General features: G+C 41.3%; 2 protein-coding genes across 2 annotated transcripts; one reads left to right on the plus strand and one right to left on the minus strand.

Moving 5' to 3' along the window:
- Positions 1–819: 819 nt before the first annotated feature.
- cebpb (CCAAT enhancer binding protein beta) lies at positions 820–2423 on the plus strand. Its single transcript, XM_034538026.1, has one exon. It carries the CDS (start codon positions 1039–1041, stop codon positions 1936–1938), a length of 900 nt encoding a protein of 299 aa, XP_034393917.1. The 5' UTR covers positions 820–1038; the 3' UTR covers positions 1939–2423.
- A 12469-nt stretch (positions 2424–14892) lies between these two features.
- LOC117733088 (tyrosine-protein phosphatase non-receptor type 1-like) lies at positions 14893–22569 on the minus strand. The gene is made up of 9 exons (XM_034536448.1): positions 22264–22569; positions 21246–21336; positions 20068–20168; positions 19164–19262; positions 18913–19050; positions 18547–18756; positions 18184–18345; positions 17891–18051; positions 14893–16975 (listed from the first exon to the last, which is right to left on the minus strand). The coding sequence occupies exons 1-9, from the start codon at positions 22318–22320 to the stop codon at positions 16687–16689; spliced, it is 1308 nt and encodes a 435-aa protein (XP_034392339.1). The 5' UTR covers positions 22321–22569; the 3' UTR covers positions 14893–16686.
- Between the last annotated feature and the right edge of the window lie 31 nt (positions 22570–22600).

The following is a 22600-nucleotide window of genomic DNA, read 5'->3' on the forward strand; positions in this document are numbered from 1 at the left end:
TCGTTGAGGTATGAGCGTTGGGGCTCAGGAGGCCAACTGAGCATGTGCATGACACTAAGACCTGTTTTGCACCATGCAGAGCCAAGTCACATTGTCCGGTTCGTATAACGTGTTTGTTACCTCCTCGTTGATAAATGTAATGTTCTGAGAGTAACATCGCGATGCTAAAACATTTGTGAAAACACCTTTCAGAGTTTTAGTCATAAACCAGGCTGACTAAACGCCCAACACCCACCCTGACCCTCGTGCAGATGTCTCATCTTGTACAGTTTTGACTACACAACAACAATGTGGTTTAGACTAGTCTCTGTTTGTGTTGTGGGGAAACAGCTGTCTGGAGATGTGTCTGGGGCTGCTTTCGCGAGCGTCGTCGTTCTGGCGTAATTACGCATGAACTTGGTTGCTACTGAGTCGGATTTGTTTTTCATTATTGTCGAGTAGATGAGACGCGACTTGTAGAGTGCGTGGGTGGACGTGTTGTCAACAAAATGCTGGAGAAAAAATAAATAATATTCTGTCGTTGGTGTCGGTGTTGTGTATTTTCACTTTTTATTGGTGTTGTCTCAGTTTCGTTATTATATAATACTAATACTGAAAGCCAATGTAGTTACATTGCAACTCAAAGTCTATACCCCGACTAAATGTCAAAAACGCCACACTTGTTTTCCCCTTCTTTTTTAAACCGATAAACCCAAATAGTTACATACAGAAAAAGGTCTTCCAAAATCAGCACATATTGTTCGGTTGGCTCTCGGCTGCGCGTCACACACCTGCCCAGCGAAAACCCCGCCCCGCGCGTCTAATAAAACCCCCCCCGAGACAGGAAGACTTGTCAATCCCTCCCAATACAACATCACAGCTCCTTCAAAGTAGTTTCGCAGCGTGTTGTCACGGGCCAAGTGACACGGGAGATTTACAAAAACTCGTTGCCGTCAGACACTTCAGCCATTTCGCAACTGAGGCAACTGAATCCAAAAACAATCTGGGCGTCTCATCTCAGCCCTCCATGCTCCTTCAATCCGGCGGGTGTTAAGATCCATGGAAGTGGCCGGCTTCTACGACGAGGGCGGCTTTGCTATTCACGGTCGAGACAGCATTATCAGTCCCGTCAGCAACGGCTCATACTGGAGGGTCGGCGACTCGATGACGGAGCTGGGCATTGAAGAGCGGGAGAGAGCGATCGACTTCAGCGTTTACCTGGACTCAGCTTTGCACTGTCCGCAACTGGCGGCGCAGACGCACCACCAGCAGCAGCAGCAGCAGCAGCACCAGCAGCAGCAACAGGGGGACGTTTTCTCCGATTTCCTGGCGGAGAACAAGCTCAAGAGAGTTGCGGCTTTACAGAACTACAAGAACTACTCGCTGTTGAACGAGCTGGAGAGCAGCCAGTGCGACAACTTGAGGGACCCCAGGGAGCCCTACGCGCTGGGTTACACCGAGCTGCAGGAAACCCGCGTGGATAGCGTGCTGAGCCCTGAACTCACCGGGAGCCGCTACAGAGCTGCCGCCGCGGCCGAGAGAGACGACAGCCAGAGAGACGCAACTATGGAGAACGGCTCGTCTGGTTTCTACATTCATTACCAGTCCACCAGCGGCAGTCTCGGGAACATCTCCACCGCGTCCTCGACTTGCTCCAGCCCGCCCGGCACACCTGGCCCGTCGGGTGAAAGCAGGTCACCGTCGCACCGTGGCAAAATGTCCTCCGGGAAAGCGAAGAAGCGCCTGGATAAGGACAGCGACGAGTACAGGGTGAGGAGGGAGAGGAACAACCTCGCGGTGAGGAAGAGCAGGGACAAAGCCAAAGTGCGCAACATGGAGACTCAACATAAAGTGCTGGAACTGGCTGCAGAGAACGATCGTTTACAAAAGCGCGTAGAGCAGCTGTCCAGAGAGCTGTCCACCCTGCGCAACCTGCTCTCTGCCACCGGGCAGTGTTAGAAAACCTCCACCAGAGACTCCACGCGGGCCACTGGGCTGCTTGTCTAATCATCGATGGACTTTAGAGCTGGAGGTGATCCACTGAACAAGTGTTGGAAAACGGTACGCTTCACAGGTGAAGACAGCGACCACCAGTTTACAGGGACAGTTGAAAATGGGACTGAAGGAGTGGGTGCATGGATTGCGCAATCATTCACGATTCTTCACATGTCACCGTAGCTTTATTCTCAGATGTAATTTTGTTTGTGTATGCAGTATTTCGGTGCATATTTTACATACACGCGAGTGAATTTCTACATTTTGTGTATCTGGAAGCAATGGTTGTTGAGGGAAGAGTTGTGCTGCAGTGAAATGATGCAACTCTTTGTAATAGTAGTGGCAATGAATGAAATAAGTCAAATTATTTAATATTAAATGGTTAAATGCTTTAAATGTACTTGATATTTTATTGAATTAAACAGATTTATACTTTGTCTAAACAATTACATTTGTAACTTCATTTTTTGTCATTTTTGAAGCAGGTGCAGACAGGGGTGTTGTGCTCCCCCCTACACATTCACACACTAGTCAGACTGTGTATTGCAATGTGTTTCAATTACAAGATATACTGCAGATACATACTGGTTCGACATTAAGGATAATTTGCAATCTTTTAATTCAGGTCAATATGACAAACAATTGAAGGAGACACCAATAAGCTAAAGGAATGTGATGTTAGTTTTGGGACATTAAGTGATTTTTACAGTCTTCACCAGTGAGGCTAAAGACATTTTAATAATGCCTCAGATCACCATCACAATACATAATTATTTAGTGTTTCCACAAAGCAGAAAATGGCATTCAGTGGTTTGCTCAGTGCAGTTATACAGTGACACAACCCTCCTCTGTTACTGAATACATAATGAGGATTGGTATCCAAAATTGTGTTTTGTAGTACAATAGAAAAATTAAGGGATTCCTCATAATACCAGACTATCCATACTATTATGTGGTAACTCTTAATGTCAACGGAACGCATTCCTGTGTTTACTCATTTATTGACCTCAGATCCTCAAATACATCCAACCAATTTATACTGAAACGATACTGCTGAGAGCAGCGAAAAAAAGAAGGAAAGAGAGACACACACTGCACGTAGCACATAAATGTTAGCTTTATCTTTAGCACACGACTCTGTCAATAGTCTGCTGGGTCCACTGGCCCAGAGAGGGGTTCAAGGTTGCATAGAAATTAATCAGCAACTAACCTCCTCACACCACTTCAGGTCACGCTTCAATAGTCAAAAGAACTGGCTGAGAGGTGAGATACCAATAATCCTTAGCAAACCTTGTTTTACCCCGAGGTGGGAAACACTCAGCAGAAAATGAAGAAGTAAAAAAAAAAAAAAATGGGACTAAGTAGGTTACACCAGACATGATAGATAAGTCGACTGCTTGTTTGCAGTGGAATTTACCAAGCCGTTCAACTGCATTTCACCGCACAATATGAGACGTATCTGTCTCAAACACGCAAACCCCAGACAGAGAGGATAAAGAAAGAGACACGGTGGGATTTGTAGATGATCCGTGACAATTTAGGGTGGGGAATGTTTTTCTAACTCTGCAGAAAAACAGCAAAAAAGAAAACACCTCATTTAGCTGTTTAAGAGGGGACGCACGTACTTTATTCTCATGGAAAAGTCACTTCATATTCTCTCAAATAAAGTGTAAAAAACGGTTGCTGTGAAAGATGACATTTTGAACAGAGTGGATGTTTCAACACACTCAATGATGGAACAGTTTAGCTTTTAACTGTTGTGCAATATCCTCCCTTTCCAACACATCACCACTTGAAGAATGCTACACCCACAATTGAATAAGACATTGAACTCCATGAACATGCTCTATTGCTCCATGAACATCGCAATAGCTGTAAATAGTTGTGGTTTAGCTTTCAGCCTTAAAACATTGCCACTCAGAGGGATTATTTCTTTTATTTATTCATTTTAAAAACATAATCGACACAAGCGCATGGAACCATTCATGTGTCATAAAACAAGTTAATGATTTAACATCCAGCACTCCATTGTTGTGACTTTCTTCAGCACATTTCCTGCTCTCATCGTAGCCGTCAGTGTTGGCAAAGATGCATTTAGACATTCTCTGCATTCTTTCTTTCTTAGATGACCCCTCGTTTCCTATTGGAGCCCCAATGCAGTCTTGCCCTGCTCCCGGCTCACATGCTGACAGGAGAGAGGGAAATTCCCACACAGGATGACCTCTTTTCTTGAAACTTTAGCCCAACCCCCTATCCTCATTTTACCGTCAATGGGCAGTGTCTGACCGTAAACTCCTTGTTGCATCACAGGCCCTCCACGGGCCAACTGGCCTCTTAAAAAACTCCTCTGATAAGGCAATACACACACACACACACACACACACACACACACACACACACACACACACACACACACACACACACACACACACACACACACACACAAACATCTGTCATTCTAATGTCCACTCTGTACCAGTTGTTGAGAAATGTAAGATGTTTTTGTTTTATCTATGAGTCATGTTGGTATGTTTTTTTTAATGCTTATTACAAGCTGTTTCTACATTAAATCACTTTCCCACAACTTAGCATTAGATTGTGTTATTAATTGTCCAATTAAATTAAAAAAACGTTGGATGATGAAAACTCAGCCGTCTCTTACATGACACGTTTGTTTTTTAAAATTTGGCTTTGGTTCAGTTGTTCTTGCTTGTTTAGTTTGACAATGATTAAGCTAACACAACATTTGAATACCATAACCTGTGTGTTGGGGTGACTATGGGTGAGTAGTTAGCATGCCCGTCTTTCAATCAAGGGGTTGGCAGTTCAATCCCCGCCCTAGTCGATGTGTCCTTGAGCAAGACACTTAACCCTGCATTGCTTGTGTATAATGTAAAGTGTCTTTGAGTATCTTGAAAAGCACTATATAAATTAAATGGATTATTATTATTAAAATAAAACAAGAAGCAAACTGAGGGATTAGTGGTGTGTTGCATCTACACAGATGGTTATTTAGAAAAAGGTATGACACAAATTAATATAGGGTAAAGAGCAGATAATTAATTGGCAACTATTTTGATAATCAAATCAGCGCAATCTTTAAAGCAAAAATTTAACATATTTGCTGTTTCGCGGTTCTCAAATAAAAGTATTGAATGCTTTTCTTTGTTACACATGAACTGAATATCTTTATATTTTGGAGTATTGAGCAGAACAAACAAGACATTTGAGGATGTCACGTGGTCTGTGGGAAATTAGATTTGGCATTTTTTATGACAAAACGATAAATGGAAAAAGCTAAGAATCTACAGGTTAATCGTTCATAACGTAGAATCAATTTAGTCATCACAGCAATTACAACATTTGCAAATCAGCACAAAACAGTGATTACCATGTTCTGCCAATTTGGGGAAACTTTTCTTTTGACATAGTTTGCAATCTATTTCACAAGCATAAGTTGGGCAATATTCAATATTGTTATTAGAGTCAACAAATCCCATAAAAAGACCAACGCCAAGAGTGTAGTCCGTCTATCGATACCTTTCTGACTTCCCTGCCTTGTCTGTTGAACTCAGTAATCAATACATACTCTGTATTTAAATAGCTGTGGTTTTTAGCAAACTTCACTCAGACAAGAATAAAATGTACATTTGTTGTGACCTATTTTCAGCCACAGAACAAACCATATATGGTGCTCCAGTGAGTATTTAGATGGTATATGTGGAATTGACTCAAAATAAATGAGGTTAGTTCACCTGCTCACAGTTAATCTGCGGAGTACCCCACAGTTCTATCCTGGGTCCTGTTTGTTTTTCTCTTTCTAAAATCCTTTTTGCACATTCCTTCCTTTAATCGTTCAAATTACTTTTCGATAAATATAGATACAACTTTGATGGCTATTTAGTTCAATAGTGCTCAGTTGTGTCATTGCTTATTCTATATAGAACATATTCTATTAAGTTATTTCAAACATTTCATAATCTTCATGATTAATTATAAACAGGGCTAGATTAAGGATCAAATAACGCAAGATTTATAAAACATGCACTGACTGTGATTTTAGAGTAATTTAGAACCCTCAGATACTGAAATGGTTTATGTAGAAATATTTGATCGTGGAGCTGTCGGAACTCTTTCAGACATGTTTTGTTTTGTACCTTTGTGGCTGCAGTGCCACATCATCCCGTGTATCTATATCATATAAACACGGTTGGCTCAGAGGCAAAGTATTGAAGACTTTTAAAACGAATGATGATTGCCAATGTAAACTTTCTAATGATTTTCACAAGTCTGACCAAAGGCAAAATGTATTTAAAGTGTCTGGACCCTCTGAAACTCCGAAATACTCTTTTCAAAAGTAGCCAAACCTGTGTCGTCTTTCTAGCCACAATTAAAATAAGAATGTATAAATGGTGATTTTAACACTGTGATTTTGCTTGTTTAATTGCAGTTCCTCCTCTAAGTGAAAGGAACACCGGATATCCGGACCATGGGTTGTAACGGGAAGCCAGACCGCCTGAGCTCCGGTAAACGGGCCAGAACATGATCTGTCTTGAAGTGCACCAAGATTTCAACATCTTAGTTCACTTCTGCTATTCTCGCCGTAGATGACTGTGAAAACACTAAACTTACGTGCAGAAGTGACTTGCGGTGACTACACAGGATCAAGTACCACTGCCCAAATATTGTGTAACACCAGGTCATCCTTGCAAAATGACCGTTAATTTTTTAGAGAAACGCTGGTGTGTAAGAAGAGTTCATTTCATATTTTATACTTGCAGCGTATGAAGGGTTAATTGATGGTTTATGCGGATTGATCAACAGGTGTGTCCTTACTGTGTACAGAACTTCAATTATCAATTCATAGATTAAAATGTACAACTTTTCCTTTTCGCTGAGCTACCAAATGTGAAAAGTTGTGAAATGAAGCTGTATGAAAAATGTTTTGTGCCATTTGGGACTAAATTGCGTGAATGGTGGTTTAGCTGGCTATCATGTTAAAATATTGAAAAACTAAGGATTTCATCAGAATTTCCAAAATCGATAAATAGCTATACAAGGGCAACGACAACCTCTGAGGATGATCCTCCAGAATACATTTGAATTGGTTTGAAAATGTATTTAGCACACATCATTTCAAATGGGACACCTGCTTTTACAAAATGTTAGGATATGAGCAAACTAGAAAGGTGCAGTCAGTGGAGTCCAGATCTCCGCCAGGTGTGTATGCAATAACTAACCACTGCTGAATTATGGGATTGAATGAACACGCCCCACAATTAGCTCACACCCCGTCTAGACCACAAGTGTATCTGTCATTTTAATCTATTAGAGCAGTGCCAGTTGTAAATAAGCCTGTACGCTTGTGGCCTGTGGTGTTGTTGCTGCTGCAGACGACACGCCGGTCTGCAGGGCCCTGAAGCTCCGCCCCTGCTGTTACACAGAGGGCTGGATGCTAGTTTATTAAAAGTCTATACATATTGAATGTGTCCACATTGCACCAAATTCGTCAATATGTGCGTAAATGTGAGGTTGATGTCCGATAGAAAGACACTTAATAACTGTGTCTTTGGTTGCAGAGCAGCGGCTGTGTTTGTAATTCTGTTAGCTGATAACACATCATCCAAAACAATAGAGTCCGGAAATGCTCTAATTTGTGTTATTACATCCCATTCCGCATTTTATCCTTTACTCAAGAAAAGTGCATAAATGGTGTCAGTAAAATGTACTCAAGTAAGTTCCTTATTGAAGGATAGCATTAAAATGGTAAATAGTTTTGTTTGCGTAAAATACAGCATAGTACCTCAAATGTGTACCAAAGTTCAGCAGTAAATTAACTTATTTACGTTCCACCACTGAACACAAGATGGCATTTTATACGCTTTATTATATAATATATTAATTGATCTCTAAATTGCCCATAGGTGTGAATGTGAGAGTGAATGGTTGTATGTCCCTACATGTGCCCTCGATGGACTGGCGGCCTGTCCAGGGTGTCCCCTGCCTTCGCCCTATGTCAGCTGGGATAGGCTCCAGCGCCCCCGCGACCCTAATGAGGATAAGCGGTATTGAAAATGGATGGATGGATATTATTATACTATAACTATTAGTCACCTCACATGATAGAAATCATTCACAGTGAAGACATAATTGCTCAAGAGTGATGAGCCAACAATGATTTAGTACTGTTATCATACTTGCACACACACAAGTGGACGTCAGTAATTTGTTATGTAGTTCATTATTGCAGGGCTTTATAAAAAAAAGAAGACATCCAACTTTTATTTCACAATGTTTCTATTAATATTGAAAGTTCAACCCATTGCACTATTCCTCAAAGCTCTCCTCTAAAACTTTCCTAGATTACCAGACAGTCGGACACGCGGCTCAATTAGACTGACATCCTGTTTTATTTTGACAACTGGTCATTGGAAATTGTGAGTAATGTAGAAGTGAAAATGTGTCCTCTAACACTTTAAAGAAAATCCACCACCAGTGCAAACATAAAGCATGATGAGGGCACTTACTGTAAATTGAACCTTTTAAAAACCTTGCTCCCCAATTGGGGTGAGATTTTCACATTATGTTTAAACTGTGTAAAACATTACAATAAAGATGAGCAAATATATTGATGTTGTGCATCAAATTAAACAACAGAACTTGGGCTACAAGAATTAGTAAGCCATTTCAACACAACTCAAACACCAACTAAAAAAAACTATAAAAATATCCTAATCATCATTTTAATAATAATAATAATAATGCATTTAATTTATATAGCGCTTTTCATAATACTCAAAGACACTTCACATAATTAAAACATCCTAAAAGCTAAAAATAAATAAATAAGAATAGCTAAAATACAGGTAAAACAAATAAAACAAATAAATAGGGACTTTGAGTCGCTCGGACCCTGATAAGAAAACAAAAACAAAAAAACAAACAATCACACATTAAAAGCAGTTCTGAACAGGTGGGTTTTGATTTGCGATTTAAATATGGAAAGATCAGTGCAGTATCGGATGAGTTTGGGGAGAGAGTTCCAGAGGGAGGGGGCAGATATGGAGAAGGCTCTGTCACCCCACGTCCGGTGCTTGGTCCGATGTGGGATGGACAGGAGGTCGGCATCAGAGGAGCGGAGCTGACGGGATGGAGTGTGGTGGTGGAGCAGGTCGGTGAGGTAGGAGGGGGCCTGATTATGGAGGGCTTTGTGAGTGAGGAGAAGGATTTTGTATTGGATCCGTTGTGGGACGGGGAGCCAGTGAAGGCTCTGGAGAACAGGGGTGATGTGATCACGGGAACGGGAGTGGGTGAGCAGGCGAGCAGCAGAGTTCTAGATGTATTGGAGTTTGTTTAGGATTTTGGAAGATGTGCCATAAAGAATACTATTGCAATAGTCAATTCTGGAGGTGATGAAGGCGTGGATTAAAGTTTCAGCAGCAGATGAGGAAAGTGATGGGCGGAGACGGGCAATGTTTTTTAGGTGGAAGAAGGAGGTTCTGGTGATTTGTTTGATGTGATGTTCAAATGAGAGGTTGCTGTCAAACATGACTCTGAGGTTGCGGATGTGAGGGGAGGGAGACAGAGTGGAGTTGTCAATGGTGAGGCAGAAGTTGTGACTGGTTTTGGTGAGAGATTTGGGGCCGATGATGATCATATCCGATTTATCACAGTTGAGTTTGAGAAAGTTGGTTTGCATCCATGATTTAATGTCAGTGAGGCAGTTGGTCAGAGTGGAGTGAGTAGTAGTGGTAATGGCTTTTGTGGAGATGTAGAGCTGGACATCATCAGCGTAGCAGTGGAAGAGGAGACCGTGATGACGTATGATGTTTCTAAGAGGGAGCAGGTAGAGGATGAACAGAAGAGGACCAAGCACCGAACCCTGGGGGACGCCCTGAGACAGAGGAGCAGTGAAGTCAGCCCACCATTTTGTCAGGAGTCAGCCCACTCAGCACCTTTTCGGAACTAGCAACCCGTAGCTCGCTGCTATCAGAAAAGGCCAGATAGCCAAAAGCAAGAGGATTTAACACAGATTCTGCGCACCAAAGCATCACCGAGATATGAGCCAAAGAACACGGCAACATGAATCGCTTTATCGCTTTACAGTCAGCAAATACTGCTTACATTTGTTGATTAGAAGAAGAAAAACAAATTTTTTCAGAAAAAAGCCCAAACTGCTGTATTTAGATGTATTGAACACCATAAGTAATATACAACTGAGATATATGGTTTGGTACATGAGAAAATTCAAATTGCACAGACGGTGCCCAAATTTGGCCTAAATTCTCTGTACCTCTCTAACTTTGTTCTGCTTTTTCAAAGTCAAACTTTGTAGAGAGACTGTTCACTTATGTTGATATGATCTGGGTGGGTTTAGACCTTTGCTCTGCATCCTTCCAAGAGATAATAACCCTGAAAGTGCTTTTTTTCCCTAGGCGAACCTGAAACTTCTATTTTTGCTATGTTTCATCTTTATTTACTCTTAACCAGTAACATATATACTAATATTTACACATCTGAACAAAAGCTCACATGGGTTGCCTTTATGATAACACCAACATTATTCAAATAGATTTTGTGGTTGCAGAGTTACACCCTTTTTAGTTTGGGTATATAATTTCGAGCAGAAACCTAAACAATAGGTTGTTTTTTAATTAAGTCAAGGGATGACAGATGAACATGGTTTGATTGAATCAGCTTTGCAAGAAGTTTAACATTTAATTTGGTATAGCAGCTATTGACTGAGTTGTCGATCTATTTATTGCTTTGTGTGAAATGTTATTGATAATTATGCAGTTAAAAGGTGCAGGTAATATTCAGCCCAAAATTCACATTTAAACCAAAAGGTAGCCCTACCTGAGAGAGGAAAAATAAAATACGTATGTATTTAGAGAGGCTATACAGTATGTGAATTTAGACCAACCATAGGAAGGCAGATCTGTGGGAAGATTGTTCCCCTCTGATCTTGTGACTGCATGTAAGAAAAGCCTGACCGAGAAATGTAAAAAATGAAACAACAATATTTTGTTGTCAAGTTGCTGCAAAGTAAGCTAATGAAATGTACAGTAAATTCTCAGGTGTACATTCATGAAATCACAGATACCTTGACATAATAGCAGTCATGTGTGGGCTTTGACATGACCAGATTACTCAACAGGAAGTAGGGTGTGTTGAAGACGTTGGCAGCCATGAAATATTCCTCCCCCACAATAGCTTAACTATGTGACCATCCTCACGTTTGAGTCTTACCTTTCACCTCCTTCCCAAAAGACAAACAGACAGTCATTGGCATATGCGTGTGCGTGCATGTGTGGGTGTGCATGCGTGCGTGTGTGTGCGTGGGTGCCCGCGTATGTGTGTGTGTGTGCGAGAGAGAGAGCGTGTGTGTGTGTGTGTGTGTGTGTGTGTGTGTGTGTGCGCGTGTGTCTGTGTGTGTGCGTGCGTGCATGCGTGCGTACGTGTGCGTGTGCGTGTGTGCGTGCTTCTGGTACAGACTGCTGCATCAAAATCAAACTCGGACGCAAAGAATTGTTGTTTTTATTTCCAGTTGCTATGAAGAAAACGTCAACAATGACCCAAAAGAACACCATGGGGACATCTGTGGTGAGGAAGCTTTGTTTACATGTGGACCACATGTCAACGTCGACGTCATCACTCCTTACTGCGTTCAGCGAGAGGAAGCTTTGAACCAAGGGGAAGCACCAGCTCCAACCTCTTGGTATTAACGATATGACCTATATGCATGAACTTAGCCAATGACAGGCAAAGTACGATATGTCACATCGGCGTCTGCTCTGACAACGTGTCCACAGCAGCAGCAGCCAGGGGGGGGACAGGAACAGGAAAAGGAACTGCTCACGGGCGAGTGTCTCTACAGACGCAACCAAAGACATCAGCCTATGAAATAGAGGCTGCAGTTTAATGATAACAACACAGCGGTGTGTTTTTTTTCTACACTCATTCTGTAGCAAAATAAAAATTGATCATGCTGATTGATTAGGAACACAGTTTTATTCTTGTGATACAAGACTATGTCATGTTTAAGTGAGAACTAAATGGAAAGAGGCACACAGATCTTTTACTAAAGTACCAATACGACAATTTAAAGAACTCCATTACAAGTAGAAGTCCTGCTTTCCAAATCATACTGAAGTACAGAGGTATTAACAGCAGACTGCACTGATATCATCAAAAGGGAAAGTAATTGTATTGCAGAAAGATATCCTTTGTGATATATTAACACAATGTTATATTGTTAATACCTAAGTAGCATTTTACCGTTGTAACCGGTTGAGATGGAGCTTCTGTTATTGAAGGTGTATACAGTTGGATAGTTTGATCTACTGATTCGAAACCTAGGGTTTGGGCCCCTCCAAAGGGTCACAAGATAAATCTGAGGGGCCACACATTTAATACTCAAACCGGTTTCGGGCCTTGAGCAGTTATTTAAATTTTTCCATTGGAGAAGTTTAGAAAGCTTTTCAGGAGCCCGAACTAGATCCTTCTTTATAATGATCAATTCCAATCTCATGTCTGTATGCTAAATATGAACAACCAGTGAGCTTAGCTTTGCACAGAGACTGGAGATACTGGGAAACAGGTGGATTTTGTCACCTTTGAACCCAGCCACGCTAGCTGTTTCCCCGTTTCCAGTCGAGCCACAGTCTGCTAACCGGCTGCTGGCTGTAGCCTCATATTTAGTATATTGAAGTATATGTTACTCAAATGTAATGCCTTCTACTAAATGTATACCTTCAGTATAAAATCATACTGAAAAACAGTACTTCAGAAAATGTATTGAGTTGCATTCCACCACCGGTCGATACTGAGGGCTGACTATATTTCACTATATATTTTGCCAGTTTTGAAACGATAAGGGCATGAAGAGACACGGTACACCTGACAGAGTACTCACACTTCCTCGTATCGACCTTCCATTGAACAACTGTGGTGTGTATGGTGACTCAGACTTTGCAGAGTCACACTGGGAAAAAATCTGCCTCTCCTCACATTCAGGAATTTCCTGATGCATGCTCGGCTCCTTGTGCAAATGATCTGCAGGCTACGAAGGAGACTTACAGTCAAAGATCGTCCCACCCACCCTCACAGCTGGCCAGCTATTGGGAAGTTCCAAGTTAATAACTAAGCCGAGGACTCATGCTGGAAGAGTCAGCAGGGCAGATATCCTTTTCGGTCGATTGTGAATGTGGAGTCAGCATTATGCACAATTAGGCCGAGCAAGGAGGCACCGGAGTACACTTATGATATTTGTGACATTTTTCAAAACTGCCATATTCTGAAGAGCAGTAATATTTCATCTAATTCACAGACACTGACATGTGTGGGCTCTGGTGGAGGACACGCGTAGATGTGATGTATACGTTCAAAATAAGTAATGTGACAACACTGTCAGATCAGGTGGTCGGTTGTCTCAAGAGACACGACTGTGGCTTTAAGAAGACTTCCGGTCCTCGGTCACACCTTGATTGTAGTTTTCCTAGATGAGTGCATCGTGTTCCATCTTGCCAGCTCTTGACGTCAGCAGAGAGCAGTGGTTGGGAGTGCTCTGACTCACTCTGTTTAAGTTGCATTCTTGTACAACACGTACGAGCCTCTTATTTCCCAAACAGGAAGTTCTCGCCAAGACTGTTGCCAAATCATCTGTACTATATCAGTGTGGTGGAGTTTACTCAAGCAGTGCATGTGTCAAGAAATGTTCTTCCGCACTTGAGTGCTCACTGACCATTATTGTTTTGGTCTTTTACACTCAAGTTGACCTCAACTGAACTTGGACTTTAACATTTTTGGGAAGTTTTCACCACAAACTGTCAGAATAAATATAATAGTTGAGTATTATTATGTTCTGCAGTAGTATTTTCCATGTAAAATCATCTCAGTGCAGTTGGAAGCCAACAGAATATGAATAAATGAGAGCAATATGTGGCATGCGACGTCACAATCCCCTGAAAGACAAAAGGCAGTTTATGTTCTGCCATGTAACTCGTGACTCCCATTTACTGTAAATGAAAGTACAATTAAAAGTAATTGATGAGCAAACCCTGGTTCAATACAGAAAGCTAGAAAGAGTGGGCTGCAATAAAAGCAGAGGCTCCATGTTAAGTCAGGAACCAGCTAGTTTTACAATACAACAGCGTCACCTGGTGGTGGTTTTAAAACAATTCATTCAGACTCTGAAGGCAAATAACTATCAATACTCAAAGCTGGAAGATGTACTCAGATTGTAGCAATACCAGAGTGTAAAGATAATGTTACAAGTAAATGCCCTGCATTCAAAACCATGAGTATAAACATCAAGTTTTACAAAAAATATATACAGTATATGATATACTGATATAATTTAGTTAGTGATGCATTATGAGTACTTCAATATTGTAGCTGGTAAGGGTGGAGCAAATTTGATATGTATTGCTGGTCAGTGTAATATTATAATTATATATTATCATTTTTTAGTTGATTAATTAGTTGTCATAATTATCTAAATCTGCTAAGTAACTATTAACTACAACTGTCAAACAAACAGTAACTCAACAATGTATCCATGTACAGTACTTAAGTAAATGTACTGACATCACTGTCCTTATATTGTTGAATATGTTTTCTTCAATATAATAAAGGAAATATAAAGTGCACGATCAAGAGTACAAAACGTTGACTCCGACTAGAAGATTTACTGACATCTTCCGAGATATTTTGGCATCCTTTGTAAAGGACTTTAAAGTTGTAAGTAATGTTCGGCTTTAATGATTATCAATAAATAATGTACTAATGTTTTACACATCAGTTATAAACCATCATACAGTCGTGTGTGAAATGCTCAATTACCAGTCTCGAAATGAGAAATTGTAATGCGTTTAGAGATGTAAATGTGTTGAAAGAAACCTGCACAAATCAACAGGAGACTTGTTTTTTTTGTTTATTTAAAAAGTAAAACAACAAATGTAAATAAAAAAATACATGTTTTTGAGCTCAGCATAAGTAGAAAAACAGGAAAAACCTGGTGCGATGGCTGCACGGGTGCTGAGATTGAATCCCTTGCTAAAGCAGAACACAAAAAATAATAACTCAGAACATTGAAACCTGATTTGAAAAAAAAATATATATATATCTAGTAAGGGTGTGTCCTTGTTGAGGACGTTTATACATTCTAAAGAAAAAGTACAGCTGTCGGACCGACAGTCAACTGAACTTTGTCAAAGGTAAACTGAATGCTAGCAGTTCAGCTAATCTCTTTTTTTAGGACAAACCTGTTGATTCACAAATGCAGCATGCTTAAAAAAAAAAAAATGGAATCATACAAAACAATATTGCCAGCTCAGGGCCACGCATATACAACGGTTCATTGCTACAGTGTATTGTTTTCATCCCTGTGCTGGTGCTTGATTTTTGGTTTGTTCAAAAGACCCTGGTTCCCCATTCAAACTCAAGTGTTTGACAAAGTAAAGGGTGACACATTAGTAAGTATTATTTATTGCTGGCGAAAAGAGTCGGGTGTTAACTACTCTGTGTCTCAATAAGCTGGCATTCTTGTGTGTAACTTAACACGCGTAAAAGATACAACGGTGTCATTCGGGGTTTCGTTACACATTCTCCTGGCACGAAAAGCCTCCACACAATTTAAACCAGAGTGACTGAAAACAATGACTGGCAAAGGCCAGGTGTTATTACCTCATCACCACTGTCCGTTGGTGAATGCCACGCGTATGGAGAAAGAGACAAACCGCCCTGTGCCTGCACCATTTTGTTTTTTTTTCAAAAATACTTTTCTGTGTCACTGTTGAGCCAACAGGGAGAAAGAGACGCAGCGGGGAATCAACTACCAGAAGGCAACTCAGTCTACATCTCACATACTGAAAAATGTTATATTAATATTTCTCACAGAGTAGATTTAACTCAAGCATCAGTAGAAAGCTCCACTAACTACCACTCGCGCACATGTCCACACACAAACACACACACACACACTCGGCATGCCTCCTGCAGACCTACACAGGCCACCAGTGAGGACAGATAATCCAATGCCCGCCCCAGCATGCATCTCTTATCTAGTGGCACAGGGTTGCTTCCCTCTTACTTTCACATCCTTCGCCTTACTGTCGGGTTAAATATTGAACCACAACAAACAAACAAAAAAGTTTCAGGTCAAAAAAAAATCTGGCTCTATGATTTCTGATCATTTGTGGAGACAATATAAAGAAAAAAGTTGGAAATTAAATGTGAAATCCTAACGGACGCCTTAGTACAAGTTAAAATGGAAGAACACATACAAGTGTCATTTGGTAAATAAGAGAGGAGACACAAGTAAAAATGGGCTGACGAGCCATTCGTCCTGGTTCACAGAACAGGGGCGTGAAAACAAACCCTTTTTCTCTCAACAGACATGTATTGCCTGTTGAGTCTGTGTTTAAGTTGGCACGCATATTTGGGACGTGACACCTGAAAAAACTAAGGCCCTGAGCATTCGTGTCGACATATTGAAAGAACGTTTGGGTGGGTAATGAGGATTGGTGGCCTGTTCTTCCCAACAAGCCGACCCCTTCGCACTGCATTTGTAAAATAAACGAGTGAACCTGAATCTGCTGAAGTCCAAATAATCCGATCACTCGTCGAGTAAACCCAAAGTCGAAGCAGGCCGGTTGGCCAACATCAGTGGAGAGACAGAGAGCAACAAAAAAGGAGGCGGCGGGACAGACATCAGTGGAAACAGGCTCGATAACAGACGTAAGCACTGAGGGCCAGTGCCGTGCACAGGCACACGTTGGTTAGTAGAGGGGACCAGGTCCCCGGCTCAGGAGAGCTTTCCTTTGGCGGCTCCGCTGCCTCGGGCAACTCCTGCTCCTCCATCTCCTGCTGCTGGGATTTCATTGGCGCTTTGGAGTCGTGATCTTCGGTCCCAATGTGGCCATGGAGCTGATCATCACCACCGGGAGGAGGCTCGGGGGCAGCAATGTTCCTCTTTCGCAGCTCCGGCTCTTGTGAGGACCTGAAGAGAGGAGGGCCGAGTAAAGCTTTAATGTCTCCGAGCAGTTTGGTTTTATTAAGTGGTTATATAACAGTTGGGAGATTAAGTTTTTACTTGACAAAGTCCTGGAGCCAGTAGCACCGGCTCCCTCAGAGTTCAAACATAATGGGTTAAATTAAAATGGGTTGCAACACACAAACTAGTCGAGATTAGATTAATTTGCCCGACAATCAAACACTCGCCTGCTAATAAGGATGTAATGGGGATTATTATTCTCATTTACGTTCCACGATATTAACACAACATTTTATTTTCACAACTGTTTACATTTTGATTGGACGGCACTACAGATGTTTCCTAGCAACTGCTTTACACGTAACTAAAATCTTTACGATTAGACGTTAATGTCTAAATGGTGCAACCGGCTTCATTAATTAAGTCACTAGTTTGAAACTAAACTAGTAGTTGAAGGGTGTCCTCCGAAACCCGACCAGTTCAACTGGTCAGCTTTACTGGTAGAGAGCTATGTGTGCCACTCAACAAAATATGTGTTCTAACAGCTTTGTAGACAAAATAGACCAATAAACACATTTTTTAAACCTGGCTTGTAGTGGCTGAATCCAAACAAACAGTTCTAATGTTTCTGCAAACACCTAAAAGGTGTGATGAAATTAAAGTTTGGCACAGCCTTCCTACCACCTGGTGCCGTCTGCTTATCAGCTACTAGAAATTCAAAGTCATACCTGCTGCCTCAGATGCCTCCTGGGCTCAAATTTAAGCGTGTTTCACCACGCTTGCTGCTTGCTATGTAATGCCGGCACGATGGTCTTATAATAAGCTGTTGCAACCCAATCCTGCCCTCTCTTTTAAAGTTGACACTAACGATGATAGACAAACTAAAAACAAACACTTTAATAAAATGATTTGAATGATTACCCCAGACTGCGGATCTCCATCTGTTGGAGGAGCTCATCGTTTTCAGGAAAGAAGGATGGCTCAACTTTGCCGTTGTAAGGGTCTCTGGGAGGAGGAAGCGGAGGCGGAGGGGTGAACTCTGGAGGATCATCTTCCTCGTTTGACAGCTCTTTCAAGGACTCCTTGAGAAGAAAAGAAAAAAATACTTTTATTTGCAAAAATACTAAAACAACGTGTACTTAACATGATATCCAATTGATCACTGTCTTAAAATTGAAAAGAAGAAGTTTGAGCAGAATAGACGGGAGACTTGCCTGCAGAGATTTATCTCCCTTGATGTACTTGGCACCTTCAATGACAGCGAGGTAGGAGAATCGAAGTTGATCTGCTGTCTGAATCAAGCCCATGCGATAGCGTCGCATCTCCAGCAGCACGTCACGAATACGAACTGAAGACGGGTCCTTACGGCTGGACATCTGCACAATACAGCAAACACACTCAGTACACAAGAGTCTCGGGTTTTAAGTCAAAGTTGAGCTCATAACTCTAATTGGGGAGTTGTACAGCACTGGAGTCAGACACTCTTCATTAATGGTTTCTTTAACAATGACCAAGGAATGTTGTGTTGCTCTATTTTTGCAGACAGAAAGATATGACATCCAGATTTCTGTACAGACCAATAACAGGCACGTGTCCACGAGACAAAAGGTCCCAGAGCGCCCGATGCCGGCGCTGCAGTGCACCACCACTGGTCCCTGGTCAGAATTCAGACAGCCCGACTTCTGCACCTTGAACAGGAAGTTGAGGAAGGAGGCAGGAGACTCTGGTACCCCGAAGTCAGGCCAGGTGGTGTAGTGAAAATGTAAAACCTCACGAGTCTCATCGGTCTGTAAAGGATGATAAGACATGCAAGGGACAATTAAAAGCCCATAGAAGAGACCAGGATGGAGGCACGGAGCATAAACAATGGTCACGCCGTGTCTACTTTTACACGCACAGAAAAAGAACTACGAAGAGAAGAAAAAGAAGGAAAGAAAACGTACCGACAGATTCTTCAGCTCCAGCTGACGGACTGTATAGTAAGACTTGATGTCTTCTGAAATGAGGGTGAGCTTAAAATTGCCATCTTCAAAGATAGCATCTCTCTCTTCTCTGTGTGGCCAATATTGGGCACATTTGACCTAAAACAAAAACAACAAAAAAGGTGCACATTACGCATAACCGAAAGAGAAAAGCAACAAGGTTATGGGGCAAACAACCGAGTGACAATGTGAGGAAAGAAGCCACCGCTTACAGATCCTTTCTCGATGACTCGGTTCAGCATCACGACCCCGTGGGTCCTCTGCTCCCACACCATCTCCCAGAAGTTGCCACATGTATTTGGAAGGGGTCCCTAAACAAAGAATGACTGTTGTGTCAGAAGAGTAGATTTGATTCTCAGTAAAACTAAAAACAAACCAGTGCATCTATTTATAGATCTCAGCAAAGCATTTGAGATTGCTGAGCATACTACTATTCTTTACATTTTTTATTATTATATATATATAAATATGAAAGAATTTGTCAGAAATTGTAATTCCTCCTGTAAAGATTATTTTTACTTTATTACACCCGTTTCTTACTACACTGTCATTTATTATCTTCTTTATCCACCAGCCTCCACGTGTGCGTTCCCACGGGAGGATGTGGTCATTGACAAATGCATTAATAATTATCCTATGTTGTAAACCATTTGTTAAACGTTTTCAATCAGTTGCCAGTTTATTAAGTACAGCTGCAAGACGTCTAACCTTCATGAAGGTTATGATGTTCCGTTTTTGTTGAAACTGTTTAAGAGATGTCAACTCTATGAACATTTTTGAGGATGTAGTTTGTGCTGCTGTTGAATTGTAGCGCGTCACACCGACAGGTGTTTCTATTAATTTGTCCACCCCATCTCTCATATGTATCAATGAAGGCAGACTAAATCCCTCTCTTCATAATGAAGTCTTCCCTTGAATGCTTCAAAGCACAGGTAGTACTATCACCCACTTCCTTCCGCATAATAATAATAATAATAATTACCATGATGCAATACTTGCATCATGGTCGTTCACAAGTATAATTAAATATTGTCCAATATCACGTAATAACAGGTATGATTTCTGAATAAAGGGTGGATCATCGCTGTACAGAGGAGCGTCCTGAATCTTGCTTACCTGAGTGAGGATATATTTCCTCTGTGCCTCTTCTACTGTTATTAGGCTGGCATTAATGTAGTCATTGGTTCCAAGCTGCAGACATATTCTGCTGTGGTCAACTTAGGAGAGGATGAAAAGAAGAAACATGAAAACAAGCCTGGATGTTTTTAAACGGTCACAACCCTCAGGGGACGACAGATCAGACTGACTAAGCTGCTGGGGACACATGACGAGTCTGTCTTTAAACAAAACACAGAAGTTTACACACTTGATGGCACATTCACAGTAGGTATTTGCATTTATTATTCAGCGTGAAGAAGAGGAAACGACGCAGTTCAGCTGTTGAATTGTGACGTTATTGAAAAAAAAAACATTTTTGTTAAATAATAATTAATTTCAAACACTGGACTACGCTGAGTAATGAATAGTTCAAAGCAGCGGGGTCTGTGGGCCTCGCTGTGCATAATAGATATATAATAACAATTAAATGTACTTAAATAATGCGCTTCTTATGTTTACAAAGTGCTGGAAAGAATAACTTGTACGATTAGAGGAGAAAATAAGTAGTATTTCTTTTAAATCGTGCTTAAAATGTGAATAAAATCTACTAAGATATGAACCGATTGATGATCCACTCGAAACTTGTTTTATAGTGTGTAAAATGCTCAGACTGCATTGTTGGTTAATGATTATTGGGACAAATTGGTGTGATTCATTTTCTTTTATTATTGCAACTTCACGTTGTACTTATGTGTTTTATTATTCGTCTAATTGTGCGTTAACACGGTACATTTACACCGATGTTGTTAAATGTCATTGAAGATTATATAAAAGCCAGCCGACACAAATTGGTTTTATGTAAAGATGATTATTAACCTTATTAAATTCACAGTAAAGAGACCAAAAGCTATGAGCTGGACGTCACATCCTTTATGATGTCGATCCAGTGACGCAACCCTCTGCATATTGTGTAATACTGACATTGTGTTATTTCAAATGACTGAGGTCAAACAGCAGTAAGCTGTTTGTATTACACTCAACTGTGGAAGACTCGGCTGCTGTAACTTCAGACAATAAGTCACCACTGGATGATGTTTGGAAATGAAATAGCAGATTACATAGCCGTCATAAATTTAAAAAGGAAATTTCAAAACTGCTCAGTTCAGTGCAATCAGTCAGATAGAAGAGCTACTTACATGGGCTAACATCTCTGTAACGATTCCGATTCTTGTTTTCAGGCAATTTGGCAACTTTGCATGGGAGTTCACATGACTGCTGGCGAATCTCCTGTGGCAAAATAAAAATAACAGAACATAACATAACATTGACATTAAAAGGTCTGATGTAACATGGTGCATACTGTGTCTCTGTGGCTGACAGATGCTTTAAAGCTGAATACTGTTAAGGATCTTGAGGGGGGTTGTTCCTTCCTTTATTGAAAAACAATTCTATGAATTCTAAAAACAAAACAACAAAAACGTTCAACTCCCTAAAAGGGTCCTACTCATGTGTGTGGGTGTGTGTACTGGGTGATGGGTTTATTGCACCCACATGACTGAATCAACTGTGAAAATAGAATAATAACACCTGATCCACACTGATTTGTAATTATTTGATATGTTGTGCAAGAAACGGTGGAAAAAAACATAAAGAAAGAATCCAAGGCAGTGATGGAATGTACTTAAGTACTTCAAGTACAGTGTTGAGCATTCAACAGTAGTTGAAATTAGCTCCACATTTACCATGCTGCAACAGTGGTGGTGCTTACACAATAATGCATCAATAATCATAATCCGGTTATATATTATTCTACATCAAGTATATTATGATGCTAATACTTTGGTAATTTCACTTTTTTTGAATGTAGGACTTTTAACTTGCAACACAATGTTGCTGCTTTTACTCAAGACAAATACCTGAATACTTTTTTTCCAACACGGACTCGATGTACAATGTGTATTAAATGTACAATAATATAACAGTTTGGTAAATATGGGAGGGGGGGTGCTGCTCGCCCGGAGACCCAGGCAGACACATCAATCATCGGAATGATCCGAGCAGGCGGAACGACTAAAGTAGAGGCTTAAAACAAACATTAAACGGGGAGCAGCGACGCTGCAAACTCGTGTGCACTGGCTATAATTTGGCCTAAAAAGCGGCCGCTTCACCGGCGGACCATTTCCACCTTGATCTCGCCGGAGAGGTCCTACCTACCTGGTAGATGGCGTTCCAACTCCCGTTTTCATCGATTTCCCGAAACTCGGCTTCCATTGCTGACAGTCCAGCTGCCACTCCTTCTTCTTCTTCTTCTTCTTCTCCAGAAATGGCGAACCGCAGCTCCCCGCCGATTGAACAAAGTGTACCCTCAAACTGTCCCGCAATAGCTGCCGATTGTTCCGTCAATATCCTGTAATTCTCAGTACGACGGCGTAGATTACCGAGCTACCTCTGTCGGCCTGGAGTTAGCGGAAACACGCCGCTGGCTCCTCCTCCACCGTGGAGCCGCCGGCCTCCAGGGGCGTGCGTGCGTGCGTGCGTGCGTGCGTGCGTG

Source organism: Cyclopterus lumpus, chromosome 7 (assembly GCF_009769545.1).
Source record: "Cyclopterus lumpus isolate fCycLum1 chromosome 7, fCycLum1.pri, whole genome shotgun sequence".
Taxonomy (NCBI): Eukaryota; Metazoa; Chordata; class Actinopteri; order Perciformes; family Cyclopteridae; genus Cyclopterus; species Cyclopterus lumpus.